The sequence below is a fragment of the Anopheles funestus genome, chromosome X (assembly GCF_943734845.2).
Source record: "Anopheles funestus chromosome X, idAnoFuneDA-416_04, whole genome shotgun sequence".
In the NCBI taxonomy this organism is placed as follows: Eukaryota; Metazoa; Arthropoda; class Insecta; order Diptera; family Culicidae; genus Anopheles; species Anopheles funestus.
This window is the reverse complement of record NC_064597.1, coordinates 7942366-7961949: the sequence shown is the minus strand read 5'-3', so window position 1 is coordinate 7961949 and position 19584 is coordinate 7942366. Positions and strand designations below refer to the sequence as shown.

The 19584-nt window shown below is 46.6% G+C and overlaps 2 protein-coding genes across 9 annotated transcripts; one reads left to right on the top strand and one right to left on the bottom strand.

Annotated features, from left to right (window-relative positions):
* Positions 1-716: 716 nt before the first annotated feature.
* Positions 717-10822, bottom strand: LOC125767623 (alpha-protein kinase 1-like). Its single transcript, XM_049434403.1, has 4 exons — positions 7557-10822; positions 6302-7472; positions 4260-6176; positions 717-4183 (listed from the first exon to the last, which is right to left on the bottom strand). Exons 1-4 carry the CDS (start codon positions 9561-9563, stop codon positions 3450-3452), a joined length of 5829 nt encoding a protein of 1942 aa, XP_049290360.1. The 5' UTR covers positions 9564-10822; the 3' UTR covers positions 717-3449.
* Positions 10823-11639: 817 nt separating this feature from the next.
* Positions 11640-19418, top strand: LOC125767725 (transmembrane protein 47). 8 transcript variants are annotated; one of them, XM_049434609.1, is made up of 8 exons: positions 11645-11754; positions 13205-13489; positions 13766-13911; positions 14043-14121; positions 14196-14382; positions 14459-14608; positions 14686-14748; positions 17598-19418. In XM_049434609.1, exons 4-8 carry the CDS (start codon positions 14071-14073, stop codon positions 17756-17758), a joined length of 612 nt encoding a protein of 203 aa, XP_049290566.1. In that variant the 5' UTR covers positions 11645-11754; positions 13205-13489; positions 13766-13911; positions 14043-14070; the 3' UTR covers positions 17759-19418. The 8 variants fall into 8 exon arrangements, with proteins under 8 accessions (XP_049290575.1, XP_049290566.1, XP_049290551.1 ...); XM_049434618.1 differs by lacking the exon at positions 13205-13489 and having other exon boundaries at positions 11640-11754; XM_049434594.1 differs by having other exon boundaries at positions 13205-13911.
* The last annotated feature ends 166 nt before the right edge of the window (positions 19419-19584 follow it).

The following is a 19584-nucleotide window of genomic DNA, read 5'->3' as shown; positions in this document are numbered from 1 at the left end:
AAGAAGAAAATGTAGCCCTTGGTGCCATCTATCGACCACAAGTTAAAGATTGGCGATCCGTTGGATACCGACTGAGTTATAGGCAAAAGTTGGTGCGAAAATGAGAAAATTTTTACATTTTCTCAAACAGGGTAAGGAACTTGGTTCCTCGAATAACTTCTGGTACAGACATCTGAGGGCATGGCCGTCCAAGAAGAAAATGTAGCCATTGATGCCATCTATCGACCACAGGTTAAAGATTGGCGATCCGTTGGATACCGACCGAGTTATAGGCAAAACTTGGTGCAAAAATGACCCTTAGTAAATTTTAATTTTTTTGAATTTTTTGATTTTTTCATTATTTTTCACTCTTTTTTTTATTTCAAGCATTATTTGAGTGAAAAGAAACTCATTGCAACCAATTGGGATTAAAATAAAACAATTTTATTTTTTTTGCAAAATTTCTCAAAAAAAACGTAAGGGGTAAGCCTTATGAAATTTTCGAGTTGAAATTTTTTTGAAAATTTTTTTTCGATTTTTTATTCTTTTTTTAGTTTAAAGCATTATTTGAGTGAAAAGAAACATATTGCAACAAATTCCCATCAAAATATATCACATTTAAAAATCTTTGATTGGCTTCCATGTTTTCCATGAATCGTGCCAAACGGTTACCAAAACTGCAATAAAGTATGTTTCCCCTCACCAACATTTCTCATTTTGCTCTACTTAAATACACCTTTTGTCCTTATAAGTACCGTTTTACAATGATTTATTAATGTGTGTGTGTTTTTTTGTTTGTTTTTTTTTGTGAGTAACAATCATACATTTTAATCAGTTTTTCGGTTTTCGATCTGCGCACCTTAAGCCTAGCGATGTTTCTTCCTTTATAGTAGTCGAGTTGGCGCCACGAGCTTTCATTTAGTTACTATTTCTGCCGTGTCTAATTAACGTGTGGTTTATCTGTATTTGTTTATTCTGTCGCACTCATTTACGCTTGCTTGCTTTTGTTTTGTTTATGCTGAACATAAACATTTATCTTCTTGCTATGTACACGGCGCTCAGCATGCTCGCGCATTTTCCTTGCGAATGCGTTGGGCGTAGCGAGAGAAGGAAGGCTACCGTGCTGCAAACTGCCCTAACCTACATATTGAAACACGTTCAAAGTTCATGCCATGCAAACGGAAGGATTTTCTCGATGGACAAAGGTGTGGTGATGATGTTCAAAATTCATTTAACCATCAATGATAGAGAGACAGAGTTATACAAGATACAACAATCCTGTATGCACATTATCATTATCATTACATTATCTTATAGTAATGCAATTTAATTATAATTTAAACCAAAAAAAATCTCCAAATTAAAGCAACAAAATGTTCAAATAGATGATTTTAAATCATTCAAGAGAGAAATAAATAAAACCAAAATTGCTTCAAAATCAGGATTAAAAAGAGAGCTAAAGAGAAAACCAAAAAAAAAAATGGAACGCGTTTTTAATAAGTATAATTTCAACATGTTTCTCCTATTTACGTTTTTTTTAGTAAGCATACACAAACTGAGTTGAAACTTGCAAACTGGAAGAGTGGCCCAAAACCGCAACCAGTTGAGGCTGGTGGCAGTGCTCAGTCGAAACGATTTTTTTTTTTCAAAATTTTGTATGAGATTTGACAGATAAAATCAGATGCCAAAATACGAATTTATCTGTCAAATCCCATACAAAATTTTGAAAACAAAAATCGTATACAACTGAGCACTGCCACCAGGTTGAGTCCCATCGGTCTGCTAAATCGATAGCCCGGGGGTCCTTCTATTGAACGCATTCAGTTGTGCCATCCTTTTCTGGGTCTACCATGCTTGCTCTGTCTTTCTGGACGGACTGAGAGGACTTTTTCGGACCTTAGATACCTGGTGTATCTAATACGCTGCACCGCAGTGAAGCAAGCAAGTTTTGCAAGATATATTTCATCGTAGTAATGACTCCTCCTCCCTTCATTGCCTCACAACTGTACCAACAAAACCTGTCGCGAGCCTGCTGTTTGGAAAGTAAAAAAAAATCCTGACAATATTGGCATTTACACCCCCGTTGCTAACTCTTTTGTTCCAAGTTCCGTAGGGTACGACGTGTAGGGTAAGGTGAGAAGGTCCCTAATTGGATCCTAACACACCGTACCAACCGAAGCTCGGTGCGAAGGGACACAAACTGTATAAACCGGAACGTGTTATTGAACGTGATCAACATAAATCTAGTCAGTTCTTGCTGCGGATGCGGATCGATCTAAATCAGCATTCGAACACACCACAAGCGTTCTTCGGGATCGCCTAATATTTATCGTTTTTACATCAGTTTTCCTTAGCCTTTCTCGGGGTGGGGGAAGCGTTCTCTGCCTAACCACCAATCTATACAATTTTGCATGACAGATATACACACACACAACACACTGACAGCCAACGGACGACCGCAATTTTGATGGTTTCTAGTAACGATTTAACAAATAGTTCTGTAGATTAAATTCGACAGTTCTGCTTCTTCCTATACTTGGGTAAGGATTGTATCCTTCTAAAAGGTCAGTAAACACACCGTTCGCTCGTCGATATTCAGAGGTTTACCGCACTCCCTGGCAGCCCTTCGACTACTAAGACCCATAAATGGCAAATTTAACAGTTTGGTGACCTTCCAAAAATAACGTAAAAAGTACTCCTATTAAGAGAAGTTTGTGTGTGTTTGCTTTTTTGTTTTATTGATAATATATTTGTAATGGGAAAGTTTTGATTAAATAAAAATCTGTACATTCTAAACACATCCGGTGTTCGATCGATTTAAGCAAAGAAAAATCTAAGCTTGTCTTCTTTTCTTTTAATACCGTTGAATGTAAAATCTTTATTTAGTCTTTTGCAGCCGGAAAATTACATTCTCTGAAGTTGATACATGCAAATATACCCTAGGCTTAGTATCGCTGCATGTGTGTGTGTGTGATTAATTTGAGTAATTTTTATTCTGTTTGCTTGCAATGCATGTTTGCACTACGCTCAAAAGGAAGTCGTATCAATGTCAATCAAATCTGCTCTCAAAACAATATACCAGTGCGAAATGTTTCAGCGCCTTGGTCGTCTTGTTTGATCTCTTCCCTCTTGCTCAAGTTGTAACGAATGCTTTCGATTTGTGTTTTTTTTTTCCTTTTTTGCATATTATCTTTCCACCGCTCTACATCTTCCGACTTCAACGTGAAGTTGTGCTTCAGCCTAGCCACTCACTGTGATGCTGTATCATCACAACAAACCTATCCGGTATAGAAGATGCACAAAGCGAAATTAAAATTACAATAATAATAATAAAAATAATATAAATTAATGTGTTACGGAAGAGAAGAAGAAAAAAAAACGAAAGTTTCGCCTAACTTCCCACATAGCACATACTTCGTACAATAAGTTTCTCTCCTTTGCCTTGGGCGGGTAAATCGCAACCCCCCGCCTTAGTTATGTACAGTGGTCGATGAGTGTTGAATGTTGCGCTCGAACTCCTCCAGGCTCATCGCCTGTCCGATGTTGAGCGACGGAAGCTTACCTGCCGAGGCTTGGGCGAGCAGCTCGGGTGAGAACCAGCGCGCTAGCTGATTGCTGGTCGGCGACAGTCCACCGTCACGGTTGTAGTTAATAACGCCACCGGACGGTGGAGCGTTGACTGATGCGTTTTGTTGCTGCTGCTGCTGCTGCTGTTGTTGCTGCTGCTGCTGACCACCAACGGACATGTTGGGAAGCCGGAACGGTTGCTGCGGTGCCATTGTCATATGCTGCTGGACGTGCTGATTACGGATAGCACGTTGCTGTTGCTGCTGCTGCTGATGGCGTTGCTGGTGCAGCAACTGTTGCATATGCGGACTAATAATGTTCGGTGAGTGTTGTTGCGGTTGCTGCTGTTGCTGTTGCTGCTGCTGCTGCTGTGGTTGCTGTTGCGATTGTTGCTGCTGCTGACCTTGCTGCGATGACAGTGGTGGCTGCGATATTGGGTGATGCGCACCAAGAATCGGATTACCGCTACGATTGTTGTTGAACGGCTGCTGCTGGAAATCCATGTTGCCGGGAAAGTTCATCGCGCCCGCCATTGGTGAAAGGGCATGCTGCGGTAGCGAATGCATCAGCGGCATTTGCTGTTGCTGCTGTTGTTGCTGCAACTGTTGCGGTACCTGTCCACCGTTTCCACTGCCTCCTAAGAAAAAGCCAAACAAGAACAGACGGATTTTTGTGTGAATTAATTAATAATATAAAATTTAACTAAATCCTACCTTTCAATATAGGTCTGCCTTGCGGTTTCGGCATAGCAATGTGCTGTTGTTGCTGTTGCTGCTGCTGCTGTGGTGGTTGTTGGGATTGTTGCTGTTGATTTTGTTGCTGCTGCTGCTGCTGCTGTTGAGCAAGTTGCGGTGGCAAAAGTTGTTGTCCACCACCACCCGGCTGCGATTGTTGCGATTGCGATATATTCGCTTGTGGCTGTTGCTGCTGTTGTTGCTGCTGTTGTTGTTGCTGCTGCAACTGCTTCAAATTCCATGGAATGTTGTTCGCCATCGCAGGCTGCATATTGCGCATCGCACCAACGACTGACGATGGGATCGATGTGATCGAATTCATTGGATTTATTATCGCTGGCACCACCGGCAAATGATTCTGTCCAACGCCCGGTGCATGATGATGCATCATATTCATCGGTGGCGGATGGGGACCACCTTGCGGCCCAAATGGTGACGGTTGTCCAGCCATATTTCGCTGCTGCTGCTGTTGATGTTCCGTTTGCGGTGGTTGAGATTCGGTTGGGAATCCAGGACCAGTTTGCGGCGGCTGTTGCTGCTGCTGCTGCTGTGCACCGGGCTGTGGTGGTTGCATTGGATGCATTACCGGATGCTGACCGGGATGTGGATGCAGCGAGAACGGTGGCTTCTGCTGCTGCATATGCATTTGCTGCTTTAGATATTGATGATGCTGCATTTCAATCAGCGCAGATATGTTAACCCCCATACGACCCGCATCAACGTGTGGCATGTGCTGCTGCTGCTGCTGTTCGTTCAGCATCATCTGCTGATGGGCAGGTAATGGCAGTGGTTGCTGTATCGGTCCTTGCTGTTGTTGCTGCGGTGGCAGCTGCTGCATATGGTGCGGCATCGCATTGTCCGGTTCCTTCTCCTGTGCGGCAGTCATTTTGCGCAGCACCGAGGTGGGCGTGAATGCAAGCGGCGTCGGCGATGAAGCGACCTGTTGCGTCTGCATCACGTTTTGCTTCGATGGTGAAACCGCGTTCGCGGTCGAGCAGCTAATCATACGTCCCGGGCCACCCTTCAGCATAGCGGTGGACGGTGATACCATTGCAACTGTTTCCGCATTAGCGTTTGCTGCACCACCGGCAGATATCGGTTGCCCCTGGGCGGATGGTTGTTGCTGCTGCTGCTGCTCACTAACGTTGGAATGTTGGCGCGGCTCCTGTACCGTTTCCTGGCCCGGCCCTGGAGGATGATGCTGCATCGGCTGCTCCTGTTCCGGCTGTGACTGTGCCAGATGCGGGAAGTTTTGCATCGTTTGCGACGGTGGCGTCTGTTCCTTCATTTTCGCTTGTTCCTGTTCCGCTTGTTGAGATTGTTGCTGCTGCTGCTGCTGCTGCTGTGGTTGCGGTTGAGATGAAGATTGTGGTTGTGTTGGTTGTTGTTGTTGCGATTGGGGCTGCTGCGGCTGTTGCTGCTGTTGCTGTTGCTGCTGCTGCTGCTCTTGCCTTTTGCGATAGTTTTCACGCTGCTCTTCCAGCTTTTTCCTTATGAGCGCATTCTGCAGTATGGACTGCGTATGGTACTGCAGCTCGCGGGGCGACGGTATACGTTGCGGCATCCCATTCGGTAGTGGCGAAAGGCGTACCTGCTGCTTGGGATGAAACAGCAGATTCGCATTGGCACCGGCAGGAGCGGGAGGCGGTGGAATCGGCATTGGCATCGGCGGTTGAATACTGTTCGGATTAAGTAGCAGGCTCGGTGATACTACGCGCGAACCACCGTTACAAGCGCCTAGCACGGCGGATATAATTTCCCGGTGCGATTGCACCGTTGCCGGGTTGGCCAGCTGCTGCCAGAGACTGTGCTGGGACACTTCGCCACGCGCAACCGCCATCATGAGGGTTTGCGTTTCCGGGCGCTTCAGCAACTCGGCATGGCGCTGATCATTTCCTGGTTTGGAAATGCAAAAAGAAAAATAAATAAAAATCAGTGCATCTCATAAAAACGTCATTTACCCTACTGGAGAACCTAATCTTGACAGGGAAAATGTAATGAAACCGTTGCTTTTGGCTTACCTGGATGTGGCATCGGTGCCATATGCATCATCTGTAGCATGGCTGGCAGTGCGGACATTGTCGTGCCCTGGTGCGGACCTTGCCCACCCTGATGCTGCGCTACCGCAGCCATATGTGCAGCGTGCGCCGGATGCGCTGGATGGTTATGGTGCGGAACCGCTGGTGGTGGTGGTGGTGGTACGGCTTGTGGTGGCGCTGCCGGTCCTACACCGTTCATCTGATTTTCACTCATCTGGTTGAGCAGCTTCTTGAACGCGAGCAGCTCCTGTTGCCGTACAGCACCACTGTCCGGTCCCGATGGTGCTGGTGGTGCCTGCGAATGTAGTGCCCCGATCGCCGGATCATTGCCCGGCATTATCAGTCGTGGGATGGAACCGATTACCAACGGTTCCGGGAATGTTTCGTTCGACACGGAAACCCTACCGCTGACTGGTCCGCTAACCATACCGGTGGTACTGCCACCGCTACCAGCCCCAGCACCGGCACCGTCCCCGTTCAGATCGGACAGACGGAAGCGTGCCTCCAGCTCTTCGACACTGTGCACCTGTCCGAGATTGGCCGGGCTCGGCATGGAACCAAGGCTAGACATTAGCGGTACCGGGGCACGCTCACCAACCGGCGGTGTGGCGGATGTGTTACTACCGGTAACGCCCAGCATTTGCTGCAAGTTACGATTCTGCAGCTGCTGCTGATGTTCGTGGTGCAGCTGCTGCTTATGCTGCTGCTCGTCCGCCATCATCGATTTGATGTGCTGCATCGCATGCCTATCGAACGGTTGGTTCGGATCCATCCCTTGCGGATGTTGCTGATGGTGATGTGATGGTGGTGGTGGCGGTGCTTGTTGCTGCTGTCGCTGCTGCTGCTGCTGCTGCTGCTGCTGGGCCATTTGTGGATCCAGCTGGTTCTTCATCGACGCGGAACGGTTAAACAGCTCGAGGAATGATTGCGACGAGTTCGATGTGGCGGCCGGTGAGATCGGTGCGAAATACTTATTACACGAGGCCGCCGTTGCATTCTCCTCGAACGTTGCCATATCCTTCATCATCTTATCGATGTCCTCGTGCAGTGAATTTTGACGGCTGCGCGTATCTTTACCATCGGACGCATTACCCTTATCGTTCTCCTGGCGGAAAAACTGCGAAAAACGACTCCCGCCAACAGGAACATTATTCTGCAACAACAAAAAAAGTAACAAAAAAACGTTACATAGTGTTACTTTAGTTAAAAATTAGAAAAAAAAGGTAAAAAAACTCACCAGCAGGTTGGAGTAAGTGTTCTTTAGCATATCCATAGCGTTATATTCGGTCAGCACCTTGTCGCGGAAGCCGCACAGTTCCTCCATCAAGCGCATATCATCGTTCATCGATTCATCACCAGCCGGTTGATCCCCAGACGATTGATCGCCCCCCTTCTGGATGCCGTTCTCGTTCACCGATCCACCTTTCGACCGTTCGGTGTCCTCCACCCCTTCGATCATCTTCAACAGGTCTTGCTCGCAGGATCGGTTGCCAGGGAGACGAACTTCATCCGACTCCGGGTCGGCCTCCTCATTCGCGGACTGCTGCTGCTGCTGCTCGGTTGACTGCTGTTCCGGTTGATGATCGGACGAACCGGAATCGTTCGTATTGCCGCTGTTCGTTTCGCCCGCTGATTCACTTCCGTGTTCCGATACCGTTTCATCAAAACCGCGCAACTCGATCGTATCGTGCTGGGTTGTCGGTTCGCTGAACCATTCCGGTTCCTCGTTATCGCGCCCATTGTCACTGTTGTAGCGGCGACGATCGCCATACGACATACCACCGCCTCCACCACCACCATGATGGTGATGATGATGATGGTGATGGCTGTTGTTGTTTGAGCCGTAGTTACCCGTACCGTAGTTGTTGTTGTAACCGTAATATGAACCATCACCGCGCCCTTCCCCATAGCCGCCGGAGGAGCCACCTTTGTGAAAACCACGCATCGGGCCACGGCCATTATCATTCTTGTCCCATCGATCACGCCGCTCGCGGGATTCCCGAGGGTCCCGAGCGTCCCGAGCGTCCCGAGTGTCTCGACCGTCCCTCGCATCCCGACCGTCTCGACCATCCCGACCATCCCGACCGTCTCGACCGTCCCCCCGACCGTCCCTCGCGTCCCGATCATATCCACGTCCATCGTCATGGTAATCTTTATCCTGCAGACTGCGTCCATCGTTGTTACGGCCCCGTGGACCTTCCTTCCCTTCCTTGCCGTCGCGCATCGGTTCCCGATCCCGGAAACCACCACCGGCCGATGATGAATTGCCACCGCTTCCGGTGCGATAGTCACCCGACTCCATCCGGTACTCCCACAGGCTGTCACGCGTCATAATCCGTCCGCTTCCGATTCTGCGCTCCCGTGCACCACTTCCGCCACCACCGCCGCCCCCGAGCATGTCACGATCGGAACGCAGCAAGCTGCCGGGCAGACCAAGGTTTCCTCCGCCGGCTGATGACGGTGCGGAAGGCATCTGACATCCCATGTTGAACGAACGACGCTGCGGTGACAGCACGATACCTTCCTCCTTCCGCAGCCTTTCCTTCGGATCGGCCATCCCGCCTGTCCCGCTGCCGCTGCCTCCCACCGAACGACGCATCTCATTACGGCCACCGATGAGACCACCATTGCCACTTCCGGACAATGATCCACCGCTAGCGGTACCGCCGATACCAGCTGATGTGCCGCTTCCACCGTACGACGATCGGATCCGTCCGTATGCTCCTCCGCCACCACCGCCGCCTCCGCCGCCACCTCCACCATTCGGTCCATCATCGTCGTATGGTGTTTCGGAGCGGCGTACCAACAAAGAAATCATCTTCAGGTGCTTTTCCGATTTGGGATCATCCATGCAGGGTGGACGCACCTTTGACAGATTCGAATCGCGTAGTGCCAGCAACTGAGATGCCGTGTAACGGGTGCGTGCCGCGGTTGATACTGGTTCCCGATCATTCCCATCCGTTGTTGATGTTGCCAGCGCGTCCTCCTGTTCATCGCCCGCAGGTAAATCGCCCATCGGTGACATCGCTTCCCGGCGCTGCTGGTACGTGCCGCCAACGGTTTCGTACCCTGCATCTTTCTTACCACCGCCAGCAGCACCACTGCCACCGCCGCCACCTCCGTTGCCAGTGCTCGGTGTGAGGGAACGGTGCCGACTTCCGTACAGCTCGACGTCTTCCATCAGCAAGGGTCCCTTGCCGGAATGAAAGGGACCCTCCAGCGTGTCGGATGCCGAATCGGACATGGTTTCCTCACTTACGGCTCAACACTCCCCCGCTTTTCGCAAAACTCCTCTCTCGGTAATCGATTACGGTTTGCTAATATCAATTCGGTTTCAAAGTCTTTCTCTCGCAAAACTGGAACACAAGCACACAAATGGTGATGATGCACCAAGTCGTCAGGCAGCTTCCAATTTGTCAGCGTTTTTCACTCGCAACTGTCATTCATGGATCATGGAGTGGGGGGGAGCGCGGGGGGCTACTGTCATCACGAACAATAGCAGTTTGTTGCTAGCATAAGCGATTTCACTATATATTTTTACACAACCGAAACTTCGTTTCGAACAAAGTGTCTCTCTAGCCGGGCAATATATTAGCCCCAACAGATGAAATATGCACGCACTGATGCAATAGAGAAAGTAGGATGCATCCTAGATGGTCACACGTACTATGGAATAGCTTTTTCGTCGAGAAATCTCTTTCGCAAAAACGTATTACCAATGTCCAGATACGTTTTCTACTTCGTCGTCCTTTTACCACCCTTCACTTCCCCCTTGCAGGAGGGGAGGTGTGGGAAAGGAAAACGCGTTAAGATTTACTGGATAGTTTTCCCGTCACACATATACACCATTTACATATATATATATACACATACGCACATAAACTTTCACGGAAGCATACACATCACACAACGCTCTAGCGCACGGGTACGAGGTTGAAAGTGAGTTCGTTCTCAAAGCTGCCACCAAATCGCAACGTTTGCATCAGTCTACCTACTGCTTGCTTTATCACAGAATGTCTAATTTTTCTAGCACTCGGTAGCGCTACGACTTTGCGCACCAGGTTCGCTCCCTCTAGTAGGAATTCCTACGCGGTACTGCGTTAAGTCGGCACAAAAAATTCGTACATAAAAATGGCTTCTGCTGCTTGCGTGCACTGTTGCAAACAGGCAGTGCCTCCTACGACCCAAATATGAGAACCGCTTCGACAATCAAATGCAATGCTTCTACTTGACGACGGACACAGCGGGATACACGAGAACCGAATTCTGCACTCATGAAAATCGTTCATAAGTAGGTCCGTTCTAACGAAGGTATTACATAGAAGGAGATGTCGTAAATGACACTTTCGATGCCTTCATATTGGATTTTACTTGAAAGTTACCTGACAGAGGCTGGTTCTTTGCGTGTGTTGGTGAGCTTGCTATATTGAATCGTCAACGAAACCGCTTACACGCACACACACACACCCTTTCAAACCTTGTACGGATATGACCGGGAAGCTGTCATTATTATTTGGTCCTCCATTATCGCAAAAGGCCTTTTTGTCAATATCGGATTTTATATTGACTTTCAGTTGCAGTTGCGTGCACATAGGCCTAGTAAAGTGCCCTTTCCGCTTTGCCATATATATATTTCTAATTATTAGAAACAAAATACTACTGTCAGGCGATGCTTTGCTAAAGCTACATTAAAATTCCGTACGTTTTTTCTATATGTAATAATAACTAGATTTAATTTACATAAAACATATTTGATGTAATTTAAACGGTCTGCATAACAACAGTTTGAACACAATAAGCCCAAAACGTCGCCTTTACGATATTTATAATGACAATGAAACACTAAACGTGAAAGAAATTATATTTTCTAATGATTTTAAGTCAAATTGAATATTTAATCACCGGCTGATGCGTGATGAACAAATGGAAGTAAAAACGTCCGGAACTTGACAATTGAAGTTGAATAAGTTTGTAATAGTATCGTTATGCATAGATCCTGCAAAATTGGTGAAATGGTCTACCTAAAACGTTGTTTAAATTTAAAATTCTCAATTTTTCATAATTAATCGACCGCTGTTCCATTTAATGTGGCAGGGTTGAATTGCAACATAAAAATGGAAAGATTTGTTTGGAAAAAATTGTCTAGTAAAAATTTGCTTGATGTTTACAGAAGCTAATTGAAATGTTTTACAAATGAATCATCGTTATTTAGAAACTTTTATTACAATACGAAGGGCAAAGAATTTTTCAATTCATTTCCACATGTAATTTCATCACAGAATTTCACATTAAACAACGTTTTATAGTCAAATGCTCATGGGGAAGTTTTGAAGTACACCCTCTAAACACATTGACCTGAAGTCTGTTTTGCGATCTGCTTGGTCTTATTTATAAAGTCAAAAATCTCCTAGGCGAGAAGATAGCTCTCAACAAAGGTACCGTGTAGAAAGTGTATTTTACTAATAACCCATCGATAACAATAATAATCCAAATTTAATAACGGCGGCACAACTTTCCTACGAGTCTGAAAAGAAAACTTCTCCCTCTGGTGTATAACGTTTTCCGCAGGAATAGAGTAGTTTTGTTACTTGTTTTTTTTCTACCCTGGCTCTAGCTAAGAGCTGGCATGAAAGAGTTGGAAAGAAGAGTTGTGCAGTTCACTTGGGGGTAGATGGGTATTATTTATAACTAACTTCATAAATGGACAAAATAGAAGCATTTATTTATAGCCTCACTCCACCCGTCCACAAAAGTCGGTGTCAGCGATCGGTGTTGGGACTTGACTTGTGTCAACAATCAAATATTTGTGCAGTGATTTAACCGATAGACCACGGACACCATAGAACACAAGATGTCCAGGAACTATACGAGCAAGAGCGATAATTACTATCAGAAGGAGATCGGTCTGCACAGTGTGCAATCAATCGATGGCGATTCACTGCCAGACTACAGTGAGTTCGATACCGAATCAGTTACTTTGGACTATTTCAAGGAAAGGTAAAAGCGAAGGTTTTAACTTTACGCATGTGTGCTCTCTCTCTCTCTCGCCCTGTATGTGCTTGTGTGTGTGTGTGCTGTGTGTATACCGATATAAAAACAACAATTTCCCCACCCACCCATTGCAAAAGCAAAAAGGACATTTGGGTTGATAAGAAAGGAGTTCGATGGTGTGTTTTTGTGTGATTTACGCAAAAAAAGGAAAGCGCAACTTCCTTGCTAACAAAATTTCTTTCATCCACAGTAATGCACTGCATCCTGGTACGTTTTTTAACCTTGCCCCAAAAGCAAATCATATAAACATACAAATGCTCCGGTTTGCCCGTACGCTTCGCATACGCGAGAATACCCGGATACCGATCGGTCTTAGGAAATGTTAAACGAAAATCGCATCACCATAAAACTTGAGCATCATAAAAGCAACCCAAAAAAAAAACGGTAGAACATCAAATGTTGTGTGAACGCGAGGCCACATAGTTTATGCTTCAGATTGAATCCGACCAAGGCGTAACGCAAGGGCGGACAAATTAACGCCCCAAGATTGATTATAAATAGAATTTAGCTTAGGAGCGTTGTTTGGTGAAAAAGAAAATAGTGCTTTCTTTCTTGCCGGTGTGTCGGAAAGAGAAGCTACAGCTATGTTACACCTAGAAAACCCCCAAAATATGGCACTCTGTGCACGAGGAAGGTTTGTTACGTTATGTTTTTTTTTGTGTTTTTAGGGAATACATTTCTTATTTGACTCGAAAGGAAAACAAAACCGCTCTCACATGCGTTAATTCGCTATGTTCCGGTAGTACATTATGATGCTATCCATTGCTTCAACAACAAAACAATCTAAAAGAAACATATTTTTTTGTGTACTAATTACCGGTTATCTTCACCTAGGTTCGATCGTTTCTTCACTAACGGTGTACGGTGGTTTAAAGTATTGGTTCATATTGCAATCTACTGGTATAACACACACTGTCCAGCGTCCGATGCATCCGCAATTGAGCCGGGAATGAACTAATCAATGTCCAATAATATCATCGCTATCTTCGTACTGACGTACCATCATCGCAATTCATGTATCGGCTGTGAACTTTTGTCGCCATTTAATTTATATGATTGCATATAGCGGCCCCACATAACCCACGAGGCCCCCCGCCAGCAGAACGTCCCCACAGCCTGGTAAACGCAACCAACTTACACAAAGAAAAAAAACACACACACATCAGTCATTCTTTTTTAAATGCACAACAACCGTACTGCACTGTACGACTAGCAGCTACTTGAGGGTGGCCGTATTTCATATTGCTTTTAATGCTTCTCTGACGCTCTTGCTGTAACGCCTGTTGTTTGCCGCTGCTCAATCCTGCCCTGCCACCCCCGCCCGGTTTCTTATTCGCAAACGAAATCCTGCTACGAAATCCGCAACTTTGGTCTGTGCATGTTCCACGGTTGCAGCTGCAACTTCGTTGACAAAGGAAAGCTTCCTAAACCGGCCATACGTAGCCGAAGAGCAAAACCAAAAAAAGGCTTACGGAAACGTAAAATCAAACATAAGAAAAAAACTTGCGACAAACAATTTACGCGTAGTTTAAGGGCTTGAGGTAAGTTGCGTGCAAGGCTTACTTGTTTGCCTACAAAAAAAAACAATCGACAACGAGAGACAATCACCGTTGTATATGCCTTACAAAACCCACTGTTTAATATGCATCTTTCTATTGCTATTTACCAAAAGCACCAAACGTGGACCATCGCCGGACAAAATGGCACCAACCACAACAATTGAAACTGTCACCATTACGCGACCGCTGAAGGTAAAACCCCGTTACGGATGGAATATTTGTAGCACCAAAGAAATACATCTGTTTCTGGTTCGTGTTTTTTGCAGGTTATTGCCTTCATCTGCGGTGTGATCGTTATCATTTTGATGATCCTAGCACTTACATCCACCGACTGGCTAATGGCGGAAAGTTGGCGTCAAGGACTGTTTGTGCACTGTATCGAGGAAGGTTACGAACTGCCATTACCGTTCAACCTGCAGGACCCGGCAGGATGCTACCCAAGCCGCGATGTTGGTACGTCGTAACATATAACGCTTCCCAAGACAAGACAAGACAAAATTAAACATTACTGTTGACGGTTTATTTTCAGCCTACATTAAGGCGACGGCAGCACTTTGCATCATCACGCTTGTAACCGATGCGTTGGCAACCTTTCTGACCGGATTGGGCCTACGTACCCAGGACCATAATTTGAAATACAAGTTCTACCGTGTGGCTGTTCTCATCATGATGGTTGCATGTAAGTGTTTGTTTGGACCGTTAGCATTTTGCATACGGACTACTTCATAACTCTCTGCATTTCTGTTGTTATTTCAGTGATATCGCTTCTTATCGCGGTGATCCTATACCCAATTTGCTTTGCCGCTGAATTGAATATTGGTAGGTGAAAAATTAATATCATATTAGCTTGAATCAAAAGCGTATTTAGAACAAATTTCAAGGTTTAGTGATGGGTAAATTATAAATTTTGCCGGAGTCGGTTCGGTCCCACTCCGCCGCCATCTGGAATCGGAATCGGAGTGACTACTCCAGTAGTAGGGGGGGGAGGGAGGTTTGATCGAGTCCTGCAAAATTTACAATTTACCCATGGTTAGTAAGATTCGATCGGACTCATTCGGACTCATCCGGAATCGATCAGACTCATTCGGGACGGACCGTTCTTGACCGGATTCGACCGGACTCTACCAGACTCGACCGGACTCTACCAGACTCGAACGGACTCTACCGGACTCTACCGGACTCGATCGGACTCGGCCGGACTCATTCGGGACGGACCGTTCTTGACCGGACTCGATCGGATTCGACCGGACTCGACCGGACTCTACCGGACTCGATCGGACTCGATCGGACTCGATCGGACTCGGCCGGACTCGGCCGGACTCGGCCGGACTCGGCCGGACTCGGCCGGACTCATTCGGGACGGACCGTTCTTGACCGGACTCGATCGGATTCGACCGGACTCGACCGGACTCTACCGGACTCTACCGGACTCGATCGGACTCGATCGGACTCGATCGGACTCGATCGGACTCGGCCGGACTCGGCCGGACTCGGCCGGACTCATTCGGATTCATTCGGACTCATCCGGAATCGATCGGACTCATTCGGGACGAACCGTTCTTGACCGGACTCGATCGGATTCGAGCGGACTCTACCAGACTCGACCGGACTCTATCGGACTCGATCGGACTCGGCCGGACCCGGCCGGACTCGACCGGACTCTACCGGAGTCTACCGGACTCTACCGGACTCTACCGGACTCGGCCGGACTCAGCCGGACTAGGCCGGACTCCGCCGGACCCGACCGGACTCGGCCGGACTCTACCGGACTTAGCCGGACTAGGCCGGACTCCGCCGGACCCGACCGGACTCGGCTGGACTCTACCGGACTCGACCGGTTTATAGTCGAAGTCGGAATCAATTTTTCATACGCGGAGTCGGAATGGAATCACGCCGCGCATAGCAACAGGCATAGCAAGTGATGCAGTATCTTCTTTCGTGTACAGACGTGTTTGTATGACGTGGTGTACAGCGAGCAACCGACCGTGCTATCGCTTTCGAGTGTGCTACGCGCTCTCTCGATTGGGTGGGGAGTAGTGATCGCACCCACGGCTCCGAACCGCTTCCGAGTATAGCAAGTCCGGCTCCGATTCCGGCTATGTTAAAACCACGATTCCGCCTGGAGCCGTCCGGAGCCGCCTGGAGCCGCCTGGAGCCGTCCGGAGCCGCCTAGTCGGCAGCCGGAGCCGTTGGAGTCTTTATTTTTTTTATGCTAGATTATGCTGATAGTGCAATAATCTAGGTTATATCATTGCCAACTAGCGGCTCCGACGGCTCCGGACGGCTCCGACGACTCCGGGCGGCTCCGACGGCTCCGGACCTGTGTTCAAAGCCTTCGACGAGACCACACGTTCTTTTGTGCTCCCGTTTTTTTCAAAGTGTTTTTTGCTGTGTTGTTTGCGATGGGTCGTGGTGTGCACGCAACTGAAGAGCAGCGTCAGCTGATCAAGCGTTTGGCGGCTGCTGGTGAGTCGCAGCGCGCCATTGCTGCCAAGCTTGGGCGCTCGAAAATCTTCGTGGTGAATGCTAGTCATAGCACGGGAACAAAGGTATTTACCGGTCGATCGCGCAAAACTACTGCGAGGGACGATGCTAGGATGACGCGGTTGTGTAAGGCCGATCCGTTTAAGTCGGCCAGGGCGATAAGGAACGAGCTGGAGCTATCGGTAAGTGATAGAACGGTCCAACGTCACCTGGTTGAGAACAACCTGATCGGCCGGTGTCCCCGCAAGGTTCCGTTGCTGAAACGGTGCCTCACTTGCAGGCGCGAATCAACTTTGCGCAAAAGCGCGTTGATTGGGCCAGCGACAAGTGGCGGAACCAAGATCAATTTGTTTGGTTCGGACGGCAAACGCTGGGTGCGTCGGCCAGTTAACACTGCATATAAACCGCAGTACACAGTGAAGACCGTTTAGCACGGGGGCAACATCATGGTTTGGGGTTGTTTCTCGTGGCACGGTGTTGGTCATATCTTTTTGATTAAAGGTATTATGGACCAGCAATGCTACGCAGAAATACTGCGAACCGTGATGTTGCCTCATGCCGAGTGGGAGATGCCGCTGAAGTGGCAGTTCCAGCACGACAACGATCCCAAGCATACCGCTAAAATGGTGAAGAAATGGCTTGCGGATCAAAAAGTTGACCAATCCGATAGAGAACCTGTGGGCGATTGTGAAGTCGCAGCTTCCAGCCGCAGGTTCTCGAAGCAAGGAGGAGCTTTGGGAGAATATCCAACGTGCATGGTACGCAATTCCTTCAGCAATGTGCCAAACGTTGGTTGAATCCATGCCCCGAAGAGTTAGAGCTGTTCTTCGGAACGATGGGCATGCTACTAAGTACTAAGACTACCGGGATATGGCTATAGTGTGGGAGGAAATGCCCAAAACGATAGTAAAAAAACATTTTACTACAAAAATTTTAACTGGAATTATTATTATGACGAACAAATTACTGAATTTTTGACTTCTTCTTTTCATAACTTTCTTACTTGACGCTTAAACCAAAAACGGATAAGAGGACATTACAAAGACAAGTTTAAGTTGAACAAGTTTAAGTAACCATTCATGACATTTTAACAATCGAACAACAGGTGGTCTTATTGCTTTGTCGGACACTGTATATTAAAGATACTGATTTTCTCTCTCTCTCTCTCTGTTTCTCTTTGCTAGCTAATCGGTTGGTATGGGAGTTCGGTTGGGCGTATGGTGTCGGTTGGGGTGCGGCTATCTTTCTGTTCGGTGCCGTCGTACTGCTGCTCTGCGACAAAGAGTCGGAGGAGATTTACTACAAGGAAAGGAAAATTGTACACGACGCATCGTTAAGAGACTAGGCCAGGGCACACGCTCTGCCCGACGTTGTGCTTTAGACAATAGGAGAGAACTCAAGAGAAGAACACGCTAAATCACGATCCATCAACGGTCCAGCAGTAATACGCCGTAATCGTAGCCGAATCTCCCGCTCAAAGCGAATGATGCGTCCTGGCTAAAAGCGAACACAGTTTACCCCCCCCTACCCCCCCCTGGTTCATACCGAACATTTGCTTCTTCTACTAATTATTTCTGCAAACCAGCTAATTGCGGTAAAGCGGTGGTGGGAATTTCAAACGAAATTCCGTTTCATTCGTTTACCGTTGATTGGAAATACTCGGTAACGCACGTGCGATAACACGTGCGTGCCCCTATATCAGGACAGCAGCTGAATTGAAAGTGAAACGCGTTTTCTAGTATTTATTGAACCATCTAATTGCCATATATTCTCGCCTACAATGAATCTCTGTTGTATACAGTCACGCTGTTGCTCTAAATCCCAATCTAGCTGTATTAGCTGACGGCACAGCCACAGCCACACGTTGCTGTTGATTGCGCGTGAGACATACGATGAATTGCATGCACTACGTCTAATTGTACATACTAAATCCACCAGCAGTCGAATCGGAGCGGACAAATAATGACAATTTGCGTGGAACTACCTTTAGTAACAAATTTTTGCAAAACAACCAGCACAAGACACTTAGAGGGCACGCGATATCTCTGTTTTCTCTTGAAACGATCGGGCAGCGTTTTATATCTTCTTTGTAGTTGGTTTAGAATAACAAGCAAACTAAAGCTTAACGGTATCATGTAGTGTTGTGCGGAATTTGTAGCATCGGAGAAACAGAAGAAGAAAAGAAAAACAAAACCAACTTGATTAAGCGAATATTCTCTTAGCACAGGCAGACAGGCTGAGCTCCCCTCCTTCCGATTTATCAATCGAAACACACACACACACACACACACAGACAGAAACAGACATATACATATATAAGATAATTAAAATCAAAGCGAATTCTTGTCATGTAAATTAGCATTGAATATTCAAACCGTTTTTAAACGAATATCGAGCTCATGTAATATACATATATATATATATACAACTAATTATTTCCTTCATCCATTTTTCAAACCGATAAAACGATAGGTCTCGTCTCCGGCAAACGTATCTCAAACTTTTTATATGACGCGAGACGAACAAATTGAACGTGGCGCGACACGTGTCCGTGCGTGAACAAAAACATTATCATACATCCAAGAGCCTCTCTCTCTGCTCTTACTGCTTTCAGAGGAGGTTGGCAATTGGTGTCAGCATAATTGATTGTGAATGCTGATTGAAACTAAATGAGCAAGTAGATGGAAAGCATTTTAAATCATTTTCCTCCCCCCCCATTTTGTACACATCCCAACAAAAAAAAACATTGTGTAGAAGAACCATGACAAAGGAAAAGCTGATTTTTTTTTTGCTATGCTTTTCCATTTTCCCAAAAATACACACACACACACGTATACACAGTCAATGCATTAGTACACATTTTGGGACAAGTACAGTTAGTGCAGCGAGTAATTGGTTTGGTAAAGTGTCAATTGTGTATATAGCCGTATAACGAATTCATTCATCATTACACATGTATAACCACACAAAACGTTGTAATAAATAATTTAAACATATCTATTGTACACGAACTGTTTCGTTTATTTATTATTTTGTTATAAATTTTACCATTTAATTATTTATCTGGAGCAAGTGAAACAAAGAACCAAGAAGCCAGATAGACAGAGTGTTGGAATCGGGGCCAAAAGAGTACGAATATTGTTTTGCAAAACATAGTTTTACCATCGAACC